This window comes from Oncorhynchus clarkii, chromosome 5, assembly GCF_045791955.1.
Source record: "Oncorhynchus clarkii lewisi isolate Uvic-CL-2024 chromosome 5, UVic_Ocla_1.0, whole genome shotgun sequence".
Taxonomy (NCBI): domain Eukaryota; kingdom Metazoa; phylum Chordata; class Actinopteri; order Salmoniformes; family Salmonidae; genus Oncorhynchus; species Oncorhynchus clarkii.
The window spans coordinates 86,758,401-86,777,174 of record NC_092151.1 but is presented as its reverse complement, the minus strand read 5'-3'; the positions used below and the strand labels follow the sequence as shown (position 1 = coordinate 86,777,174).

General features: G+C 44.9%; 1 protein-coding gene across 7 annotated transcripts in view; it reads left to right on the top strand.

Annotated features, from left to right (window-relative positions):
• The window catches only part of LOC139409498 (microtubule-associated serine/threonine-protein kinase 2-like), a 284,013-nt gene that overhangs the window by 57,544 nt on the left and 207,695 nt on the right, over positions 1-18,774 (top strand). For all 7 annotated transcript variants that reach the window (XM_071154739.1, XM_071154747.1, XM_071154738.1 and 4 more), the window contains exons 2-3: positions 9,640-9,781; positions 9,914-10,059. In XM_071154739.1, the coding sequence (XP_071010840.1) occupies positions 9,640-9,781; positions 9,914-10,059 (288 nt within the window). The remainder of the gene's footprint in view (positions 1-9,639; positions 9,782-9,913; positions 10,060-18,774) is intronic.

Sequence of the window (18,774 nt, the reverse complement as noted above, 5' to 3'; positions counted from 1 at the left end):
CGGGACTGTAGCTTCTTCAATAGGAGAGAGAAATGTCTGCTCCAAGCTGGCACCCAGCCATCCACTGACGCGATGTGATCTTTCTCGCTCATTTTTTTAATAAAAGCCTGAAACTATGTCTAAAGACTGTTCACACCATGGGGAAGCCACAGGAAAAGGAATCTGGTTGATATCCCTTTAAATGGAGCGAAGGCAGGCAATGGAACAGAGAGCTTTCAGGAAAAACAGCACTTCCGGGTTGGATTTTCCTCAGGTTTTCGCCTGCAATATCAGTTCTGTTATACTCACAGACAATATTTTGACAGTTTTGGAAACTTTAGAGTGCTTTCTATCCTAATCTGACACGTATATGCATATTCTAGCACATGGGCCTGAGAAATAGGCCGTTTACTTTGGGAACGTTATTTATCCAAACATAAAAATAGTGCCCCCTAGCTGAAATAGGTTAACCCTTTTTTGGTTATTACATGATTCCATATGTGTTAGTTCAAAGTTTTATGTCTTCATTATTGTTCTACAATGTAGAAAATAGTAAAAATTCAGAAAAACCCTGGGATGAGTAGGTGTGTCCAAACTTGACTGGTACTGTATATGGAAAGATACACATTTTAAAATGTAGACCAATCGATTGGTCGAAAGAGCAGTTGACACTTGGTTGACCAATATATATATATTTTTTTGTCGGGGACAGCCTTAATATTGTGTATGCTAGCTGTTTAGTCTGTCTGTGAATTTGAAATATTCTGTGCTTGCCGTGTTTGGTGGCTGTGTGTGTGTGTGAGGGATTATCAGTCTGGCTGGGCTGGGATGCTGACTGCCTTGCTGGCTGTGTGGTGACAACTGTGATCCATCACATCCCAGCCAGAGGCGGCCAGTGGGGCTTAACCGTGCTGGGGTTGCACTTAACGCTCGCTGGATCTTTCACACACAGGCTGTGTCTAGACTTGACAGTTGATGCAGCTTTAGTATTCTGATCATAGAGGTCTGTACATGGAATCCTGAACACGTCATGCATCTAGCACCTACATTTAAATACTGTGTCCACAGTGTGTCCGGATTCCCTTTTCCTGCGCTATATTCAAATGCCAGTGTGTTTCTATTTATTCTAAATATTAGCTAGCTGGCTAGCATTTATTAGGGCAGCAAACACATTCCTCACACTGGAGGAGTGTATTTTCTCTAGCTTTATAATGAAAAGGTGTCTCTCGGTCCCAAAACATACGTTTTCTGAAGACTTGTGTGAGGAGTGCTGATGACATCGCCCACTGTATGCTCTTTCGGTAGCCTGATTACGTCCAGACTGAGGAGAAATCCGCAGTGCATCCCTGACCACCACCTGAAGAGGTCAGGCAGGCCTGAAGAGGTCAGCCACAAGCGACCACCCATCTTTTCAATGCGATCTTCATATTCCGATAGTAGAAGTCACATGTAAGTGTAGACACGACCCCTCTCCCCGTCTCTCTCTTTCCCCTGCCTCTTCTCTCTCTCTCTCAATTCAATGTAAGGGCTTTATTGGCATGGGAAACATATGTTAACTGCCTAGACAGTCTGGCTGTCTCTCTCGCTATCTTTAAGAAATAAAAAAATGTATTTCTTTATTTTTCGTTACCTTTCATTTAACTAGGTAAGTCAGTTAATAACAAAATCTTATTTACAATGACAGCCTACTGGGGAACAGTGGGTTAACTTCCTTGTTCAGGGGCAGAACGACAGCTCAGGGATTCGATCTAGCAACCTTTCAGTTACTGGCCCAACCACTAACCACTAGGCTACCTTCCGCCCTCTTGCTGTCTTTCTCTGTCTCTCTCTCTGTCTTTCTCTGTCTCTCTCTCTGTCTCTCTCTCTCGTCTCCCTCTCTCGTCTCTCTGGGGTTTGGCTGTTCTAGTCAGTTTGTTTTCTCTGTCCTTGTTTGTTACAGACAGTTTTGTTGTCTCTCCTGCCTTGGTTAGGTTTGGACTCACTGTGACTTGGGTAATGAATATATCATACCACACACACTGGCCACGTTATATCATCCAGAGTTCCATGCAACATAAAGGGACACACAACACTAACCTAGTGCTGTAGCGCTTGTGATCAGCCATTGTCCAATGCATCTGTGAGTCCATACTTGCCTACACTTGCCTTGATGAACCTGAGTGAGAACACTTCATCTTCCTGATCACACTCCAGGCTCACGTCGTAGTCTCGCTGCCTAGTAGTCTCGCTGCCTAGTAGTCTCGCTGCCTAGTAGTCTCGCTGCCTAGTAGTCTCGCTGCCTAGTAGTCTCTCGCTGCCTAGTAGTCTCGCTGCCTAGTAGTCTCGCTGCCTAGTAGTCTCGCTGCCTAGTAGTCTCGCTGCCTAGTAGTCTCGCTGCCTGTCTAGTAGTCTGGCTGTCTGTCTAGTAGTCTGGCTGTCTGTCCAGTAGTCTGGCTGTCTGTCTAGTAGTCTGGCTGTCTGCCTAGTAGTCTGGCTGTCTGCCTAGTAGTCCGGCTGTCTGCTTAGTAGTCCGGCTGTCTGCCTAGTAGTCCGGCTGTCTGCCTAGGTAGTCCGGCTGTCTGCCTAGGTAGTCCGGCTGTCTGCCTAGTAGTCCGGCTGTCTGCCTAGTAGTCCGGCTGTCTGCCTAGTAGTCCGGCTGCCTGCCTAGTAGTCCGGCTGCCTGCCTAGTAGTCCGGCTGCCTGCCTAGTAGTCCGGCTGCTCAGTCTCAGGCTGTTGCGTATGACCCATTGAGGCAGCGGCGTGTCAGCCAGGGTAAGTCAGTATGACGGTTGGAGCGACCCAGAGGAAACCTCAGTGGAGAAACCTTGGTTGAGGGGGCAGGAAGGAGACACTCTGCCAGGAACCAGTGATGAGACCACTCACTACGGAAAACATCTGGACCAGAGAAAAGGAGAGAGAAGGAGATGAGGAGTCATGCAACGCCACAAAGGAGTAACGTGAGCCAAGCGTAAGGAGCTTTCACTGGGGAGAGAGAAAGCGAGAGAGAAAGAGAGGGAGAAATAAAGAGAGGGCGGGAGAGCGTGTGCCTGTTAACACTAGCTGCTGTCGGCTCCAGTACCCTCCTCTACAGAACCTGCGGCTAAAGGACATATCCAACTACGCTGGTTTACACACTGAAATCCCCTGTTAAATATCTAATGCCCTTAAAAGCTGATTGTAAAGGTAACTGCCAAAATTAAGGAAATCAAATCAAATGTATTTATGTAGCCCTTCGTACATCAGCTGATATCTCAAAGTGCTGTACAGAAACCCAGCCTAAAACCCCAAACAGCAAGCAATGCAGGTGTAGAAGCACGGTGGCTAGGAAAAACTCAACCACAACCATTAAGATTAATTGTCAGATTCAAAAGAAGATCTCTTTGTTTCTTGGGACCTAAAACAAGCATCTCTGTTTGTCCGAGTTTAAAAGTAGAAAGTTTGCAGCCATCCACTTCCTTATGTCTGAAACACATGCTTCTAGCGAGGGCAATTTTGGGGCTTCACCATGTTTCATTGAAATGTACAGCTGTGTGTCATCCGCATAGCAGTGAAAGTTAACATTATGTTTTCGAATGACATCCCCAAGAGGTAAAATATATAGTGAAAACAATAGTGGTCCTAAAACGGAACCTTGAGGAACACCGAAATTTACAGTTGATTTGTCAGAGGACAAACCATTCACAGAGACAAACTGATATCTTTCCGACAGATAAGATCTAAACCAGGCCAGAACTTGTCCGTGTAGACCAATTTGGGTTTCCAATCTCTCCAAAAGAATGTGGTGATCGATGGTATCAAAAGCAGCACTAAGGTCTAGGAGCACGAGGACAGATGCAGAGCCTCGGTCTGATGCCATTAAAAGGTCATTTACCACCTTCACAAGTGCAGTCTCAGTGCTATGATTTGGTCTAAAACCAGACTGAAGCATTTCGTATACATTGTTTGTCTTCAGGAAGGCAGTGAGTTGCTGCACAACAGCCTTTTCTAAAAAATGTTGAGAGGAATGGAAGATTCGATATAGGCCGATTTTAGTTTTTTATATTTTCTGGGTCAAGGTTTGGCTTTTTCAAGAGAGGCTTTATTACTGCCACTTTTAGTGACTTTTAGTGAAACACTTGAGTAAATGAGGTTTACAAAGTATAGTGAAAGCAGGTGCTTCCACATAGGTGTGGTTTCTGAGTTAATTTAGCAATTAGCATCCCATCATGCTTAGGGTCCTGTATAAAAATGGCCAGTTGCCCATTATATTGGCTACCATGGCTAGAAGAAGAGATCCTAGAACTTTGACAGAGGAGAGTCTCAAATTAGTAAAGGGGGTGTGTGTGTGTGTGTGTGTGTGTGGTGTGTGTGTGTGTGTGTGTGTGTGTGTGTGTGTGTGTGTGTGTGTGTGTGTGTGTGTGTGTGTGTGTGTGTGTGTGTGTGTGTGTGTGTGTGTGTGTGTGTCACGCAACCCAATTGAACACTTATGGGAGATTCTGGAGTGGCGCCAGAGACAACTTTTTCCACAACGATCAACAAAACACCAAATGATAGAATTTATTGTGGAAGAATGGTGTCGCATCCCTCCAATAGAGTTCCAGACACTTGTAGAATCTATGCCAAGGCGCATTGAAGCTGTTCTGGCGGCTCGTTGTGGCCCAACGCCCTATTAAAACACTTTATGTTGGTGTTTCCTTTATATTGGCAGTTACCTGTATGTGTTCATTTCACAGCTTTTATTTTTCCTCAACATCTGAAGCCTGACTATACCACCTAAGTGTGAAGGAGTGAAATGCAGTGGTGGAGGCACTGAACATGCTGTACATGAAGATCTCCTCCCCACTTCCTGTGCCTGCCTGCTTGTCTGTCTCTCACCACAGCCCAAGCTGATTATCATCCCCAACCCTTACTCTCTTCAGCCACAGTCCCTGCCCCTACCCCCCTTTCTCTGGTCATGCCTGGTGCTCGTCTCTCTGTCGGGACCTGACCAGACCTGACCAGGGCTGGGGCTCCATGGCTGGATGGAAATGCTGCCCTAGGGAGGATTGCAGTATTACTGAACAGGGAGACCTGCTCTGATTCTGCCCCATCATGCACGAGGAAATGTTAGTCAGACTGGTGATGTTTCATAATGTGCCTTTGTTTGTTGTGAATTACGAAGGCCATACAATAGCTTGTTGTTGGAGTCATAGACACAGATTGAACTATTGAATGGCAGGTGTCAGTGTGTGTTGTTGCAGTTGTATTCCTCTGGGTTGCTCTGTGATTGTTAGGATTAGAGCCCGACCAATATGGGATTTTTTGGGTCTGATACTGATTTTATGGGAGGCAAAACTCTTGTTTAAAAAAAAAAAAAAAAAAAGTAGAATAAACAGATACTCTAAATCAGTGGCCACCAACCTTTTCTGAGTCCAGATCCCTTTCTGAGTCCAGATCCCTTTCTGAGTCCAGATCCCTTTCTGAGTCCAGATCCCTTTCCGAGTCCAGATCCCTTTCCGAGTCCAGATCCCTTTCCGAGTCCAGATCCCTTTCCGAGTCCAGATCCCTTTCCGAGTCCAGATCCCTTTCCGAGCCCAGATCCCTTTCCGAGCCCAGATCCCCCGCTTAAAAAACGCAAGCCTATGCAACATTCACCAATTAAAATGCACCAATTAAAAATAGTTCTGTAGCATATTTTTAAATTGCACTGCCAATTTTGTTCTTCTCAGACCATTTTGAAATCATAATAAAAAAAATGTAGGTAAATGATCATACTGGTAATATATCATTTGTTTTATTACTTGTGAGGCACAGCTGAGTGAACATAATATATATATATATATATATATATATATATATATATATATATATATTTTACTGGACTGATTTGCTTCTGATGGTCAGTCTGAGGGGGAGGCAGCAGCAAGGAGGCTGCCTTCAGAAACATGAAATGGTTCAAAATGGGAACACTTTGCCTTCCCGACGCCAGGGCTGCTGAATCAAGTCCACCCACTGTCAACAGTGCGAAATTCATAAAAAAAAAATAGCAACACAAGGCTTTATCGTAGTTTTTTACATTTCTTTTTTTACAGAAATATTTGGTGATCGACTGGTTGGTGACCACTGCTCTAATTTATGACAAATTATAACTAAATATTACATTATTTAATAGCATTTCATTTGTGGTTTACAGGATATCCACCAAAAAGCAACTATGTCCTTTATAGGTCGACCGATTTATGATTTTTTAACACCGATACCGATTATTGGAGGACCAAAAAAAGCAGATGCCGATCAATCGGACGATTTTCATTTTTTAACATTTGTAATAATGACAATTGCAACACTTATTTGAACTTAATATAATACATCAATAAAATCAATTTAGCCTCCAATAAATAATGAAACATGTTCAATTTGGTTTAAATAATGCAAAAACAAAGTGTTGGAGAAGAAAGTAAAAGTGCAATATGTGCTATGTAAGAAAGCTAACGTTTAAGTTCCTTGCTCAGAACATGAGAACATATGAAAGCTGGTGGTTCCTTTAACATGAGTCTTCAATATTCCCAGGTAAGAAGTTTTAGGTTGTAGTTATTATAGGACTATTTCTCTCTATACCATTTGTATTTCCTTAACCTTTGACTATTGGATGTTCTTATAGGCACTTTAGTATTGCCTATTTCCTCGCTCCTGGGCTCGAACCAGGAACACAACGACACCAGCCACCCTCGAAGCAGCGTTACCCATCGCTCCACAAAAGCCGCAGAGCAAGAGGAACAACTACTCCAAGTCTCAAAGCGAGTGATGTTTGAAACGCTATTAGCACTCACCCCGCTAACTAGCTAGCCATTTCACATCGGTTACACCAGCCTAATCTCGGGAGTTGATAGGCTTGAAGTCATAAACAGCTGCTGGCAAATGTATGAAAGTGCGTTTGAATGAATGCTTACGAGCCTGCTGCTCAAATCATAGACTTAGTTATAACATAATAACACACACTAGTACGAGCCTTAGGTCATTAATATGGCCGAATCCGGAAACTATCATCTCGAAAACAAGACTTTTATTCTTTCAGTGAAATACGGAACCGTTCCGTATTTTATCTAACAGGTGGCATCCCTAAGTTTAAATATTGCTGTTACATTGCACAACCTTCAATGTTATGTCATAATTACGTAAAATTCTGGCAAATTAGGCGGCCCAAACTGTATACCCTGACTCTGTGTGCAATGAATGCAAGAGAAGTGACACAATTTCACCTGGTTGATATTGCCTGCTAACCTGGATTTATTTTAGCTAAATATGCAGGTTTAAAAAATATACTTCTGTGTATTGATTTTAAGAAAGGCATTTATGTTTATGGCTAGTTACACATTGGAGAACGATACGCACCGCATCGATTATATGCAACGCAGGACATGCTAGATAAACTAGTATTATCATCAACCATGTGTAGTTAACTAGTGATTATGATTGATTGATTGATTGTTTTTTATAAGATAAGTTTAATGCTAGCTAGCAACTTACCTTGGCTTACTGCATTCGCGTAACAGGCAGTCTCCCCGTGGAGTGCAATGTAATCAGGTGGTTAGAGCGTTGGACTAGTTAACTGTAAGGTTGCAAGATGAAATCCCCTGAGCTGACAAGGTAAAAAATTGTCGTTCTGCCCCTGAACGAGGCAGTTAACCCACCGTTCCTAGGCCGTCATTGAAAATAAGAATGTGTTCTTAACTGACTTACCTAGTTAAATAAAGATTAAATAAAGGTGTAAAAAAAATAATTTAAAAATCGGCCAAATCGGTGTCCAAAACCCCCGATTTTCCGATTGTTATGAAAACTTGAAATCGGCCCTAACTTAATTGGCCTCTAATGTCCTAATTAATCAGCCATTCCGATTAATCGGTCGACCTCTAATGTCCTTTATAAATACAACAGTAAATACAAAATACCTTCTTAGGTTCAACTTAAAGATGTGTCTATCTATGGCAGTGGATGAGAAGTATGCAAAAGTATTTGTGCTAAACCGCAACGGGTGGCTGGTTGAATGAATTCAACTCTATCTGAAACTGCACTGTTCACAAATAAGCATTGAAATGCAGCAACATGCAGTATGTAATGCCACCACTAGGCGTCAGCATCAGCATTTATCTTGAGTTGATTTACTAGTGTTTACAACAGCCAAAGATCAAGTAACTTTATGGCATGGCTCTCCAACCATGTTCCTGGAGGTTTTCACTTAAACCGTTGTTGTAGTTGTCCTGATTCATCTTGTCAACCAGCTAATTATTAGAATCAGGTATGTTAGGTTAGGATTGGAGTGAAAACCTACAGGACGGCAGCTCTCCAGGAACGGAGTTGTACAGCCCTGCTTTATGGCAATCTCGCAATGAGAGTATATTATGACAAGTACAAGCTAGCTGTTCATTACGACAATGTTTGCTGTTATTCAATAAAACATGTATTGGCTATGCATTTCAACTGCAAATGGCATGCCCTGATGACTGAAAACGTTTATGCAGCCAACTGCTTGCCGCACTGGTTTTAGTCACACGTTGTAATTTCACTAGCTCGCTAACATTAGCTATTTGTCTCGTCATGATGGCAAGCACCTGGCCTGAATGATAGATCTGCGCCAACTTTCCTGCTTTTTGAAGATAGCATATAGCCCACCCTGAGGGGTGGTGGTCTGACACTCCAGATGTTTCTGGAACACTCCTCCTTACGACGCCAGGGGTTGGTCTGTTGGCTGGGGAGAGGAAGTGACCTCAGCCAAGCCAGGTTTCCACGGTGACGGATGTTTCCGAGGCCATCGAAGCAAAACAAATAGGCCTGACTCATCTAACTTGGCTGTATATCACATCCTCCATGTGCCTCTCTCTGGTGATCTCTGTTGGATTTGGTCTCAACAGACAAAATCAATATCTCATTTCAGGAACTGTCCACCCCTTTACAACTGATTTTAAAATCAGATGTCCTGTGTTTGTGCTTTAAACCCCTGTTTGATCAGTGTTTTATGGGATGTGTGTGTGTAGAGGCGCTGTTAGCAGTGGCTCCAGTGTCTGTGTTTTTTCTGCACTCTATGGCCTTGCTGTGTCCAGGGGCCTCCAGGGGCCATTTACTGACTGACGGGTTTGGTTGGCCAGGGGCCGTTTACTGACTGACTGGGGTTTGGTTGGCCAGGGGCCGTTTACTGACTGACTGGGGTTTGGTTGGCCAGGGGCCGTTTACTGACTGACTGGGGTTTGGTTGGCTTTGCTGTGGTGTTACTTCACTGTTGAATAGCTTCAGAGATGGATACTCACGTGGACTGGGACAGCTTACTTTACTTGTTGGGATTGGAGCTAATTGTTTTAATAGGCCTGTCTTTTGTTCTCTTCTTCCTCTCCTTTCCCTCCCCGTCTCTCCTACTCTCTCTCCTTTCCCTCCCAATCCCTCTCTCTCCTGCTCTCTCTCCTTTTCCTCCCAATCCCTCTCTCTCCTACTCTCTCCTTTTCCTCCCAATCCCTCTCTCTCCTACTCTCTCTCCTTTCCCTCCCTGTCCCGCTCTCCCTCTCCTCCTACCTCTCTCTGCTCGTCTCTCCCTCTCTCTGCTCGTCTCTCCCTCTCTCTGCTCGTCTCTCCCTCTCTCTGCTCATCTCTCCCTCTCTCTGCTCTTCTCTCCCTCTCTCTGCTCTTCTCTCCATCCTCCCTCTCTTCCCTTCCATCTCTCGCTCTCTCTGTAGAAGGAGTTTGCTGCGCCCCCTCCCTTGTTGTTCAGGAAGTTGAGTAACCCTGACCTGTCCCCCGCCGCCAATAAGACCAAACTACACCGACAGCTCAGCCAGGATGACGGCCGTACTCGCCGTAGCAGCATGGCTATGACCGGTAAGAGAGAGAGACAGAGACACACACACACACACACACACACACACACACACACACACACACACACACACACACAACAAATGCTGTTGTTCAGTATTTGAGCCTGGTTGTCTTGTTCTTCCTCCCCCCTAGGTAAGCAGCTCCTGCCCCTGTCCAGCAGTTTGCAGGGTGGGGTGAGTCAGCTAGCCTGGCAGCCTCCTGGAGAACCCCCCAACAACCTGCTCCGCATGAGGAACCAGTCCCTGGGCCAGTCTGCACCGTCACTCACTGCAGGACTGGTGTGTACTGCTACTGCACACACACACACAACAGACACACGCATCAGACACACACACATCAGACACACACACAACAGACACACACAACAGACACACGCAGCAGACACACACACACATCAGACACACACACAACACACACAACAGACACATGCAGCAGACACACACAACACACACACAACAGACACACAACTGACACACACGCATCAGACAAACACACATCAGACACACACACAACAGACACATACACACACACATCAGACACACACACAACACACACAACAGACACATACACACACACATCAGACACACACACAACACACACAACAGACACACGCAGCAGACACACACACAACAGACACACGCAGCAGACAAACACACATCAGACACACACACAACAGACACGCACAACAGACACACACGCAGCAGACAAACACACATCAGACACACACCCAACAGACACACACACAACAGACACACGCAGCAGACAAACACACATCAGACACACACACAACAGACACACGCAGCAGACAAACACGCGTCAGACACACACACACACGCAACAGACACAACACATACACAAACTATATTCATTCCTAGAGACACACAGTGATGACTTACTGACTAAATTATTCCTTGTTTATCCCACCGTCCCTATAAATCAATAAGGATGAAGCTTTGTATTAATCATCAGTATTTTATAACCTGTTCATTTGATTGCTCCATCTATGGTGGACAGCTCCATCCATCTAGCCAGGCAGTACACAGTGCTGTCCACGATTGCTCTTCTATGCAGGCAGGCAGGCAGGCAGACTGATGAGTCAGGCTGTCTGTATCCACCAGTCAGGAGCTGGTTGCTCTGCCCTCACTGACACCCATGGTCTGTCTGCCCATTCACCACACTGAGAGCCACACACTGTGTCTACCCCTACAGTTGTGTGTGTTGCATCCCATAGACTGTATGGTTGTTACAAGCTATCGCAGCACTAGGGCGACACCTACTGGATGTGTATGGAAGTGCTGGTACATTACTGTACCTCCATAAAATACTGTCTTCGGTGTTCAATGTACCAGTAGATGGCAGTATTATCAAATCTGAGTTCTCAGCTTTGGGTTGTGTTTGCACAGTATACAATCTATTACTGCATGTTGTTCTACACACCCACAGCTTGGTCTATAGCAAGCTGGTTCACAATAACATTACAGGGTGAATGAGAGGCCAGGGAAAGTTTTAGGTTTTTGTCAAAACAAGGAATTAAAATGTTAAGTAGCCAACGACCGTCCGACGCAAATACCAACTAATGGTGTGTGTGATTGGTAATGACTTCGTCTGTGACAGTGATAACATGAGGAGTTGGCTTGTCACCTCTCACTGAGAAGCTGTTTATCAGATTAGTAAAACCGGTTCATTGTGGCTTGTGTGAATGACATAATAAGAGGCTTGCAAAAAATATATATATTTTTTGAATGTATCCACAGCTATTGCATAATGCAGCCCACAGGAAATTGTAGAAGCGATTTCTAAACTGGAAATATGACCCGCAGAGCAATCTTAGACGAGAAAAATAATCATAGTTTATTATATTTCTCATTAGCCAGTTTATTAAAGTTTTCCTCTGCTTGATATCAGACCCCATCCGCTTCCCTTCTCTCCTGATTTGACCCCGCTCCCTTTCTCTCCTGGTTTGACCCCGCTCCCTTTCTCTCCTGGTTTGACCCCGCTCCGCTTCTCTCCTGGTTTGATCCCGCTCCCCCTCTCTCCTGGTTTGACCCCGATCCCCCTCTCTCCTGGTTTGACCCCGCTCCCCCTCTCTCCTGGTTTGACCCCGCTCCCCCTCTCTCCTGGTTTGATCCCGCTCCCCTTCTCTCCTGGTTTGACCCCGCTCCCCTTCTCTCCTGGTTTGACCCCGCTCCCCTTCTCTCCTGGTTTGACCCCGCTCCCTTTCTCTCCTGGTTTGACCCCGCTCCGCTTCTCTCCTGGTTTGATCCCGCTCCCCCTCTCTCCTGGTTTGACCCCGTTCCCCTTTTCTCCTGGTTTGACCCCGCTCCCCTTCTCTCCTGGTTTGACCCCGTTCCCCTTCTCTCCTGGTTTGACCCCGCTCCCCTTCTCTCCCGGTTTGACCCCGCTCCCCTTCTCTCCCGGTTTGACCCCGCTCCCCTTCTCTCCCGGTCTGACCCCGCTCCCCTTCTCTCCTGGTTTGACCCCGCTCCCCTTCTCTCCTGGTTTGACCCTGCTCCCCTTCTCTCCTGGTTTGACCCCGCTCCCTTTCTCTCCTGGTTTGACCCCGCTCCCCTTCTCTCCTGGTTTGACCCTGCTCCCCTTCTCTCCTGGTTTGACCCCGCTCCCCCTTTCTCTTCTGGTTTGACACCACTCCCCTTCTCTCCTGGTTTGACCCCGCTCCCCCTTTCTCCTGGTTTGACCCCGTTCCCCTTCTCTCCTGGTTTGACCCCGCTCCCCTTCTCTCCCGGTTTGACCCCGCTCCCCCTCTCTTCTGGTCTGACCCCGCTCCCCCTCTCTCCTGGTTTGACCCCGCTCCCCTTCTCTCCTGGTTTGACCCCGCTCCCCCTCTCTCCTGGTTTGACCCCGCTCCCCCTCTCTCCTGGTTTGACCCCGCTCCCCCTTTCTCCTGGTTTGACCCCGCTCCCCTTCTCTCCTGGTTTGACCCCGCTCCCCCTCTCTCCTAGTTTGACCCCGCTCCCCTTCTCTTCTCCTGGTTTACCTTCTAGCATAATTACAGCAGCTAGCTACAGAAACCTCTGTTAGATGAACTCCTCAGTAATAGGCTAGTCAGCTTCCAGTAAAAAACAACCACTTTTATTTATCCTTTTCCTGTATCTCTGTCTTGCTAAAGAGGAGTTTGAATCTGTTTTATATATTTGAATTACATTAGTTATTCAGTTTCAGTAAATATGCTTATTTGTGAAACACCTGAACCTATCTTCTCCTGTACTGTAGCTAATGGCTATGAGATCGATGCAACCTAAAGACTGAATGGCCCATTTATATACTGTCAGCCTGAAGTCATAGCCACCTAAAGCCTGAATGGCCCATTTATATACTGTCAGCCTGAAGTCATAGTCACCTAAAGCCTGAATGACCCATTTTTATACTGTCAGCCTGAAGTCATAGTCACCTAAAGCCTGAATGACCCATTTTAATATACTGTCAGCCTGAAGTCATAGTCACCTAAAGCCTGAATGGCCCATTTTATATACAGTGCATTGCGAAAGTATTCAGCCCCCTTGAACTTTGCGACCTTTTGCCACATTTCAGGCTTCAAACATAAAGATATAAAACTGTATTTTTTTGTGAAGAATCAACAACAAGTGGGACACAATCATGAAGTGGAACGACATTTATTGGATATTTCAAACTTTTTTAACAAATCAAAAACTGAAAAATTGGGCGTGCAAAATTATTCAGCCCCCTTAAGTTAATACTTTGTAGCGCCACATTTTTCTGCGATTACAGCTGTAAGTCGCTTGGGGTATGTCTCTATCAGTTTTGCACATCGAGAGACTGACATTTTTTCCCATTCCTCCTTGCAAAACAGCTCGAGCTCAGTGAGGTTGGATGGAGAGCATTTGTGAACAGCAGTTTTCAGTTCTTTCCACAGATTCTCGATTGGATTCAGGTCTGGACTTTGACTTGGCCATTCTAACACCTAGATATGTTTATTTTTGAACCATTCCATTGTAGATTTTGCTTTATGTTTTGGATCATTGTCTTGTTGGAAGACAAATCTCCGTCCCAGTCTCAGGTCTTTTGCAGACTCCATCAGGTTTTCTTCCAGAATGGTCCTGTATTTGGCTCCATCCATCTTCCCATCAATTTTAACCATCTTCTCTGTCCCTGCTGAAGAAAAGCAGGCCCAAACCATGATGCTGCCACCACCATGTTTGACAGTGGGGATGGTGTGTTCAGGGTGATGAGCTGTGTTGCTTTTACGCCAAACATAACGTCTTGCATTGTTGCCAAAAAGTTCAATTTTGGTTTCATCTGACTAGAGCACCTTCTTCCACATGTTTGGTGTGTCTCCCAGGTGGCTTGTGGCAAACTTTAAACGACACCTTTTATGGATATCTTTAAGAAATGGCTTTCTTCTTGCCACTCTTCCATAAAGGCCAGATTTGTGCAATATACGACTGATTGTTGTCCTATGGACAGAGTCTCCCACCTCAGCTGTAGATCTCTGCAGTTCATCCAGAGTGATCATGGGCCTCTTGGCTGCATCTCTGATCAGTCTTCTCTTTGTATGAGCTGAAAGTTTAGAGCAGGGGTGTCAAAGTCAAATGGACGGAGGGCCAAATAAAAAAATCAGCTACAAGACGAGGGCCGGACTGTTCGAATGTTCATTGAAAAATTTTTAAATGACGCATATAGTCTAGTGAACCTAATTGAACCTACTGAAAACCTAACAAATATATTACAATATGATCAGATAAATAAAGCAATATTTTCTTATGGCTCTGTCAGTAATCTTTAATTTTCAACAGACACAAAAGACAAATTTCCTTTATATAAATATCCCCATAACATGAACATTAAATGAAAGAAACCGGTATTCAAGGCACCATCAGTAGACTATATTTTCTATTTTAGCAAAAGTGGGCTAAATTTACTTCAAAGAAAAAACAATAATAGCAATTTTCTATCATCCACTCAACTGAAATATTTTTAAAATATAATTGGATTGAAATACAAAAAAATAAAGTGCAAAAATCTATTAATCAAAAACAACACTTTGTTTAAGGAGAAGTAACATGCAGTGAAAACAAATATTAAATTTTAACTTTTAAACTTGAACTGAGTAAAAACTCTAAATATGTGATTGCACAGTAATGTTCACTTGTTTGAGGTTGAGGGTGATACTTGGTGGTGTCCCATCTTTTCCACAAGTTCATCAATGTTCGGGGTAAGGCTCTGAGCTGAAGAAATCCTCAGAATTGAGTGGAGGTGTTCAGCAGTAAGTCGACTTCTGTGTGATGTTTTGTTCAGGTTCATCAAAGAAAACAGTTGTTCACACAGGTATGTGCTGCCAAACATAGACAACGTTTGAGCAGCCTGGATGCGCAGCTGGGGCATTGTGCCGGGGAGGAAACGGGCGAACTCCGCAGCACCCACTGCCGCATATTTTGCCCTCAGTGCATCATTGCATTGGAGGTCAATCAACTCCATTTGGAGGTTTGGTGGTGAGCTTTCCACGTCAACAGCAAATGGGTTACCGAGCAGTTCCAACCTGCTTTTTTGTGCTTCAAAGTCAGCAAATCGGCGTCGAAAGTCAGCGGCAAGCATACCTATTTTATCAGCCAACTGTGTGCTCGGGAACGCACTGGTAGAGAGCTTCTCTTTCATGGTCTGGCAGCTGGGAAAGTGGCTCAAATTTTCTTTCCGCATCTGCGTCTCCCACAGAGTCAGTTTGGTTTTAAATGCCTTCACTGTACTGTACATATCAGAGATGACACGATCCCGACCCTGCAGCTGCAAGTTTATTGCATTCAGATGACTCGTAATGTCACACAGAAAAGCCATTTCACACAGAAACATTTCGTCTCGGAGTTGTGTTGTGTCTTTCCCTTTGCTGTCCAAGAACAGACAAATCTCCTCACGAAGCTCGAAACATCTTTGAAGCACCTTTCCCTGGCTTAGCCATCGCACCTCTGTGTGATAAGGCAAATCACCATGCTCCGTTTCTAACTCCGTCAGAAATGCCTTGAACTGGCGGTGATTCAAACCTTTGGCTCTGATAAAGTTAACTGTGCGCGTGATGATGCTCATTACATGCTCCATTTTCAAGGCTTTACCGCACAACGCTTCCTGGTGTATGATACAATGATAAGCTGTCAGCTCACCTGTCGCGTTTTCCTCTTGCATCTTTTCCCGTATCTTCGCCACCAGTCCGCTCCTGTGTCCACACATCGCAGGTGCTCCGTCGGTTGTCAAACCCACGAGTTTTTCCCAAGGCAGCTCCATCTCATTTACACATCTTGACACCTCTTCATACAAATCATGCCCCGTAGTTGTGCCATGCATAGGACGTAAAGCCAAAAACTCCTCTGTCACGCTTAGGTTGGAGTCCACTCCGCGGATGAAAATTGACAACTGGGCAATGTCAGAAATGTCGGTGCTCTCATCCACAGCCAAGGAATATGCAATAAAATCTTTTCCCTTTTTCACAAGCTGCTCTTTTAGATTGATGGACAACTGGTCTACTCTCTCGGCAATGGTGTTTCTGCTCAGACTCACATTTAAAAAGAGTTGCCTTTTTTCTGGGCAAACTTCGTCACAAACTTTAATCATGCAGTTTTTGATGAAATCCCCCTCCGTAAATGGCCGGGCTGATTTAGCGATCTCTTCTGCCAAAATAAAACTGGCCTTGACAGTTGCGTCCGCGTGTGTGTCCGCGTGTTTCGTTTCATAATGTCGTCTCAGATTATACTCTTTCAGTACCGCCACACTTTCTCCACACAGAAGACACACAGGTTTTCCAGCTACCTTCGTGAACATATACTCCGACTCCCACCTTGTTTGAAACCCCCGGGTTCTCAGTATCCACCTTCCGTTTTGCCATTTTTGATGGGTATCTGAAAGTTAATTTTACTGTGATGCTGACGACTGCTGTGCCAATAAATATTGAAATGAAGCAGCCTACTGCTCGGTGCGTCACCTTTGCATTGTGGGAAATGTAGTATTGGTGCGTGTAAAAGATCTGCGGGCTGCCGGCTTGCTGCGGGCCGGTTCTAATAATAAATCAAGATCATCCCAGGGGCCGTAAAAAACCTTCTTGCGGGCCGGATGTGGCCCGCGGGCCTTGACTCTGACATATGTGGTTTAGAGGGACGACCAGGTCTTGGTAGATTTGCAGTGGTCTGATACTCCTTCCATTTCAATATTATCGCTTGCACAGTGCTCCTTGGGATGTTTAAAGCTTGGGAAATCTTTTTGTATCCAAATCCGGCTTTAAACTTCTTCACAACAGTATCTCGGACCTGCCTGGTGTGTTCCTTGTTCTTCATGATGCTCTCTGCGCTTTTAACGGACCTCTGAGACTATCACAGTGCAGGTGCATTTATACGGAGACTTAATTACACACAGGTGGATTGTATTTGAACTTCTGGAGAGAGTTTGCTGCACTGAAAGTAAAGGGGCTGAATAATTTTGCACGCCCAATTTTTCAGTTTTTGATTTGTTAAAACAGTTTGAAATATCCAATAAATGTCGTTCCACTTCATGATTGTGTCCCACTTGTTGTTGATTCTTCACAAAAAAATACAGTTTTATATCTTTATGTTTGAAGCCTGAAATGTGACAAAAGGTCGCAAAGTTCAAGGGGGCCGAATACTTTCGCAAGGCACTGTACTGTCAGCCTGAAGTCATAGTCACCTAAAGCCTGAATGGCCCATTTTAATATACTGCCAGCCTGAAGTCATTGCTCAATATGGTATGTTGGTGTCTTCCCTTATGTATGAATTGGCATCCTGCTGTATTGGCTGGTGTAACATGAATTGGCAGCCTGCTGTGTTTGCTGTTGTAACAGCCGTGTTGTACCTTGTATCATGACACACATTAACACAGTTCACATGACAGGTGTTTCTGTCTTCACTGGTTTGGTCAGGTAATCGTTGAGTTGAATACACTCTCATACAGTACAGAGTCCTGATGAGTGGAGATGGAGGCTCTGTAGTCTGGTCTCTGGTCTGGTCTGCACTCTTCAGGGAAACAACCCTGGATAGCCAGATGGTGTTTACCTCCAGGCTAGCGTGTGTGTGTGTGTGTGTGTGTGTGTGTGTGTTTTCATGAAAAATACACAATACTTTACCTATAATTCCTAGAAAATGACCTGGTACCCAATCAGAGTGCTAGGTGGCTAGAGAGTGGTCTAGAGTCCTTAAGATTGTCCCCAGAGAGAGCAGCACCTAGACAGGATGAGGGTAACACTCGCACACTCACTGATTCTTAGGAGATTTCTCAGTGTTTTTAAAGTTTTTCTCTGGCACCCATCAGAACGTCTAAGCTACAGCACACGTCACCATGCAAGGCAGGACATGTTGACAGCATCCCTTATAGACGAGTAGGTGAATGACTGAAATCCAGCGAGGCTATTTGTTTCAGTGGACACTGTTTACAGCACGTCTACACGTGCTCATTCTGTTGACTCAACACCCAGCAGCTTCCAAGTCGAGCTTAGTTTCTGTTTCCTCAGTTTAAGATGTGGGTATAATATCAGCTGAATAATGTTAGGTTGATGAGTTAGTGAGTGTAAGCCCAGACATTAACGCAGTGACATGCTATTTGCATTTGTATAAAAGGGAAAGGCTTAGCTGAAATGGGAGCTAGGGGCTCTTTAATCTCTCCCCAGCTTCATCATTAAAACACACTCAGTCTGCCACAGGAGACGAGCAGAGCTTTTGAAACGTGAGATCAGAATTCAAACATGGGGGAAAAAAACAGTCTGTCTGCCTTATTGTCATCGTTTTACTCACTCGGAAATTACCATTTCCTTTTCACTGTCAGACTTAAATAACTCTGTGTCCTCTTTGGTTTGCCAAGATGGGAAAGGTCAAGTGCCTTAACATGGGAAGGCTGTTTTCCTTTGTGAGGCGTAGGACCACTTTAAAGACCTCTGGATGAATAGTAGAGACAGATATTAACATCATCCTGCCATGGCTGAAACACACTCTGGAGGACCACTGACAGCTGGGATTGCGCTGGGCTGT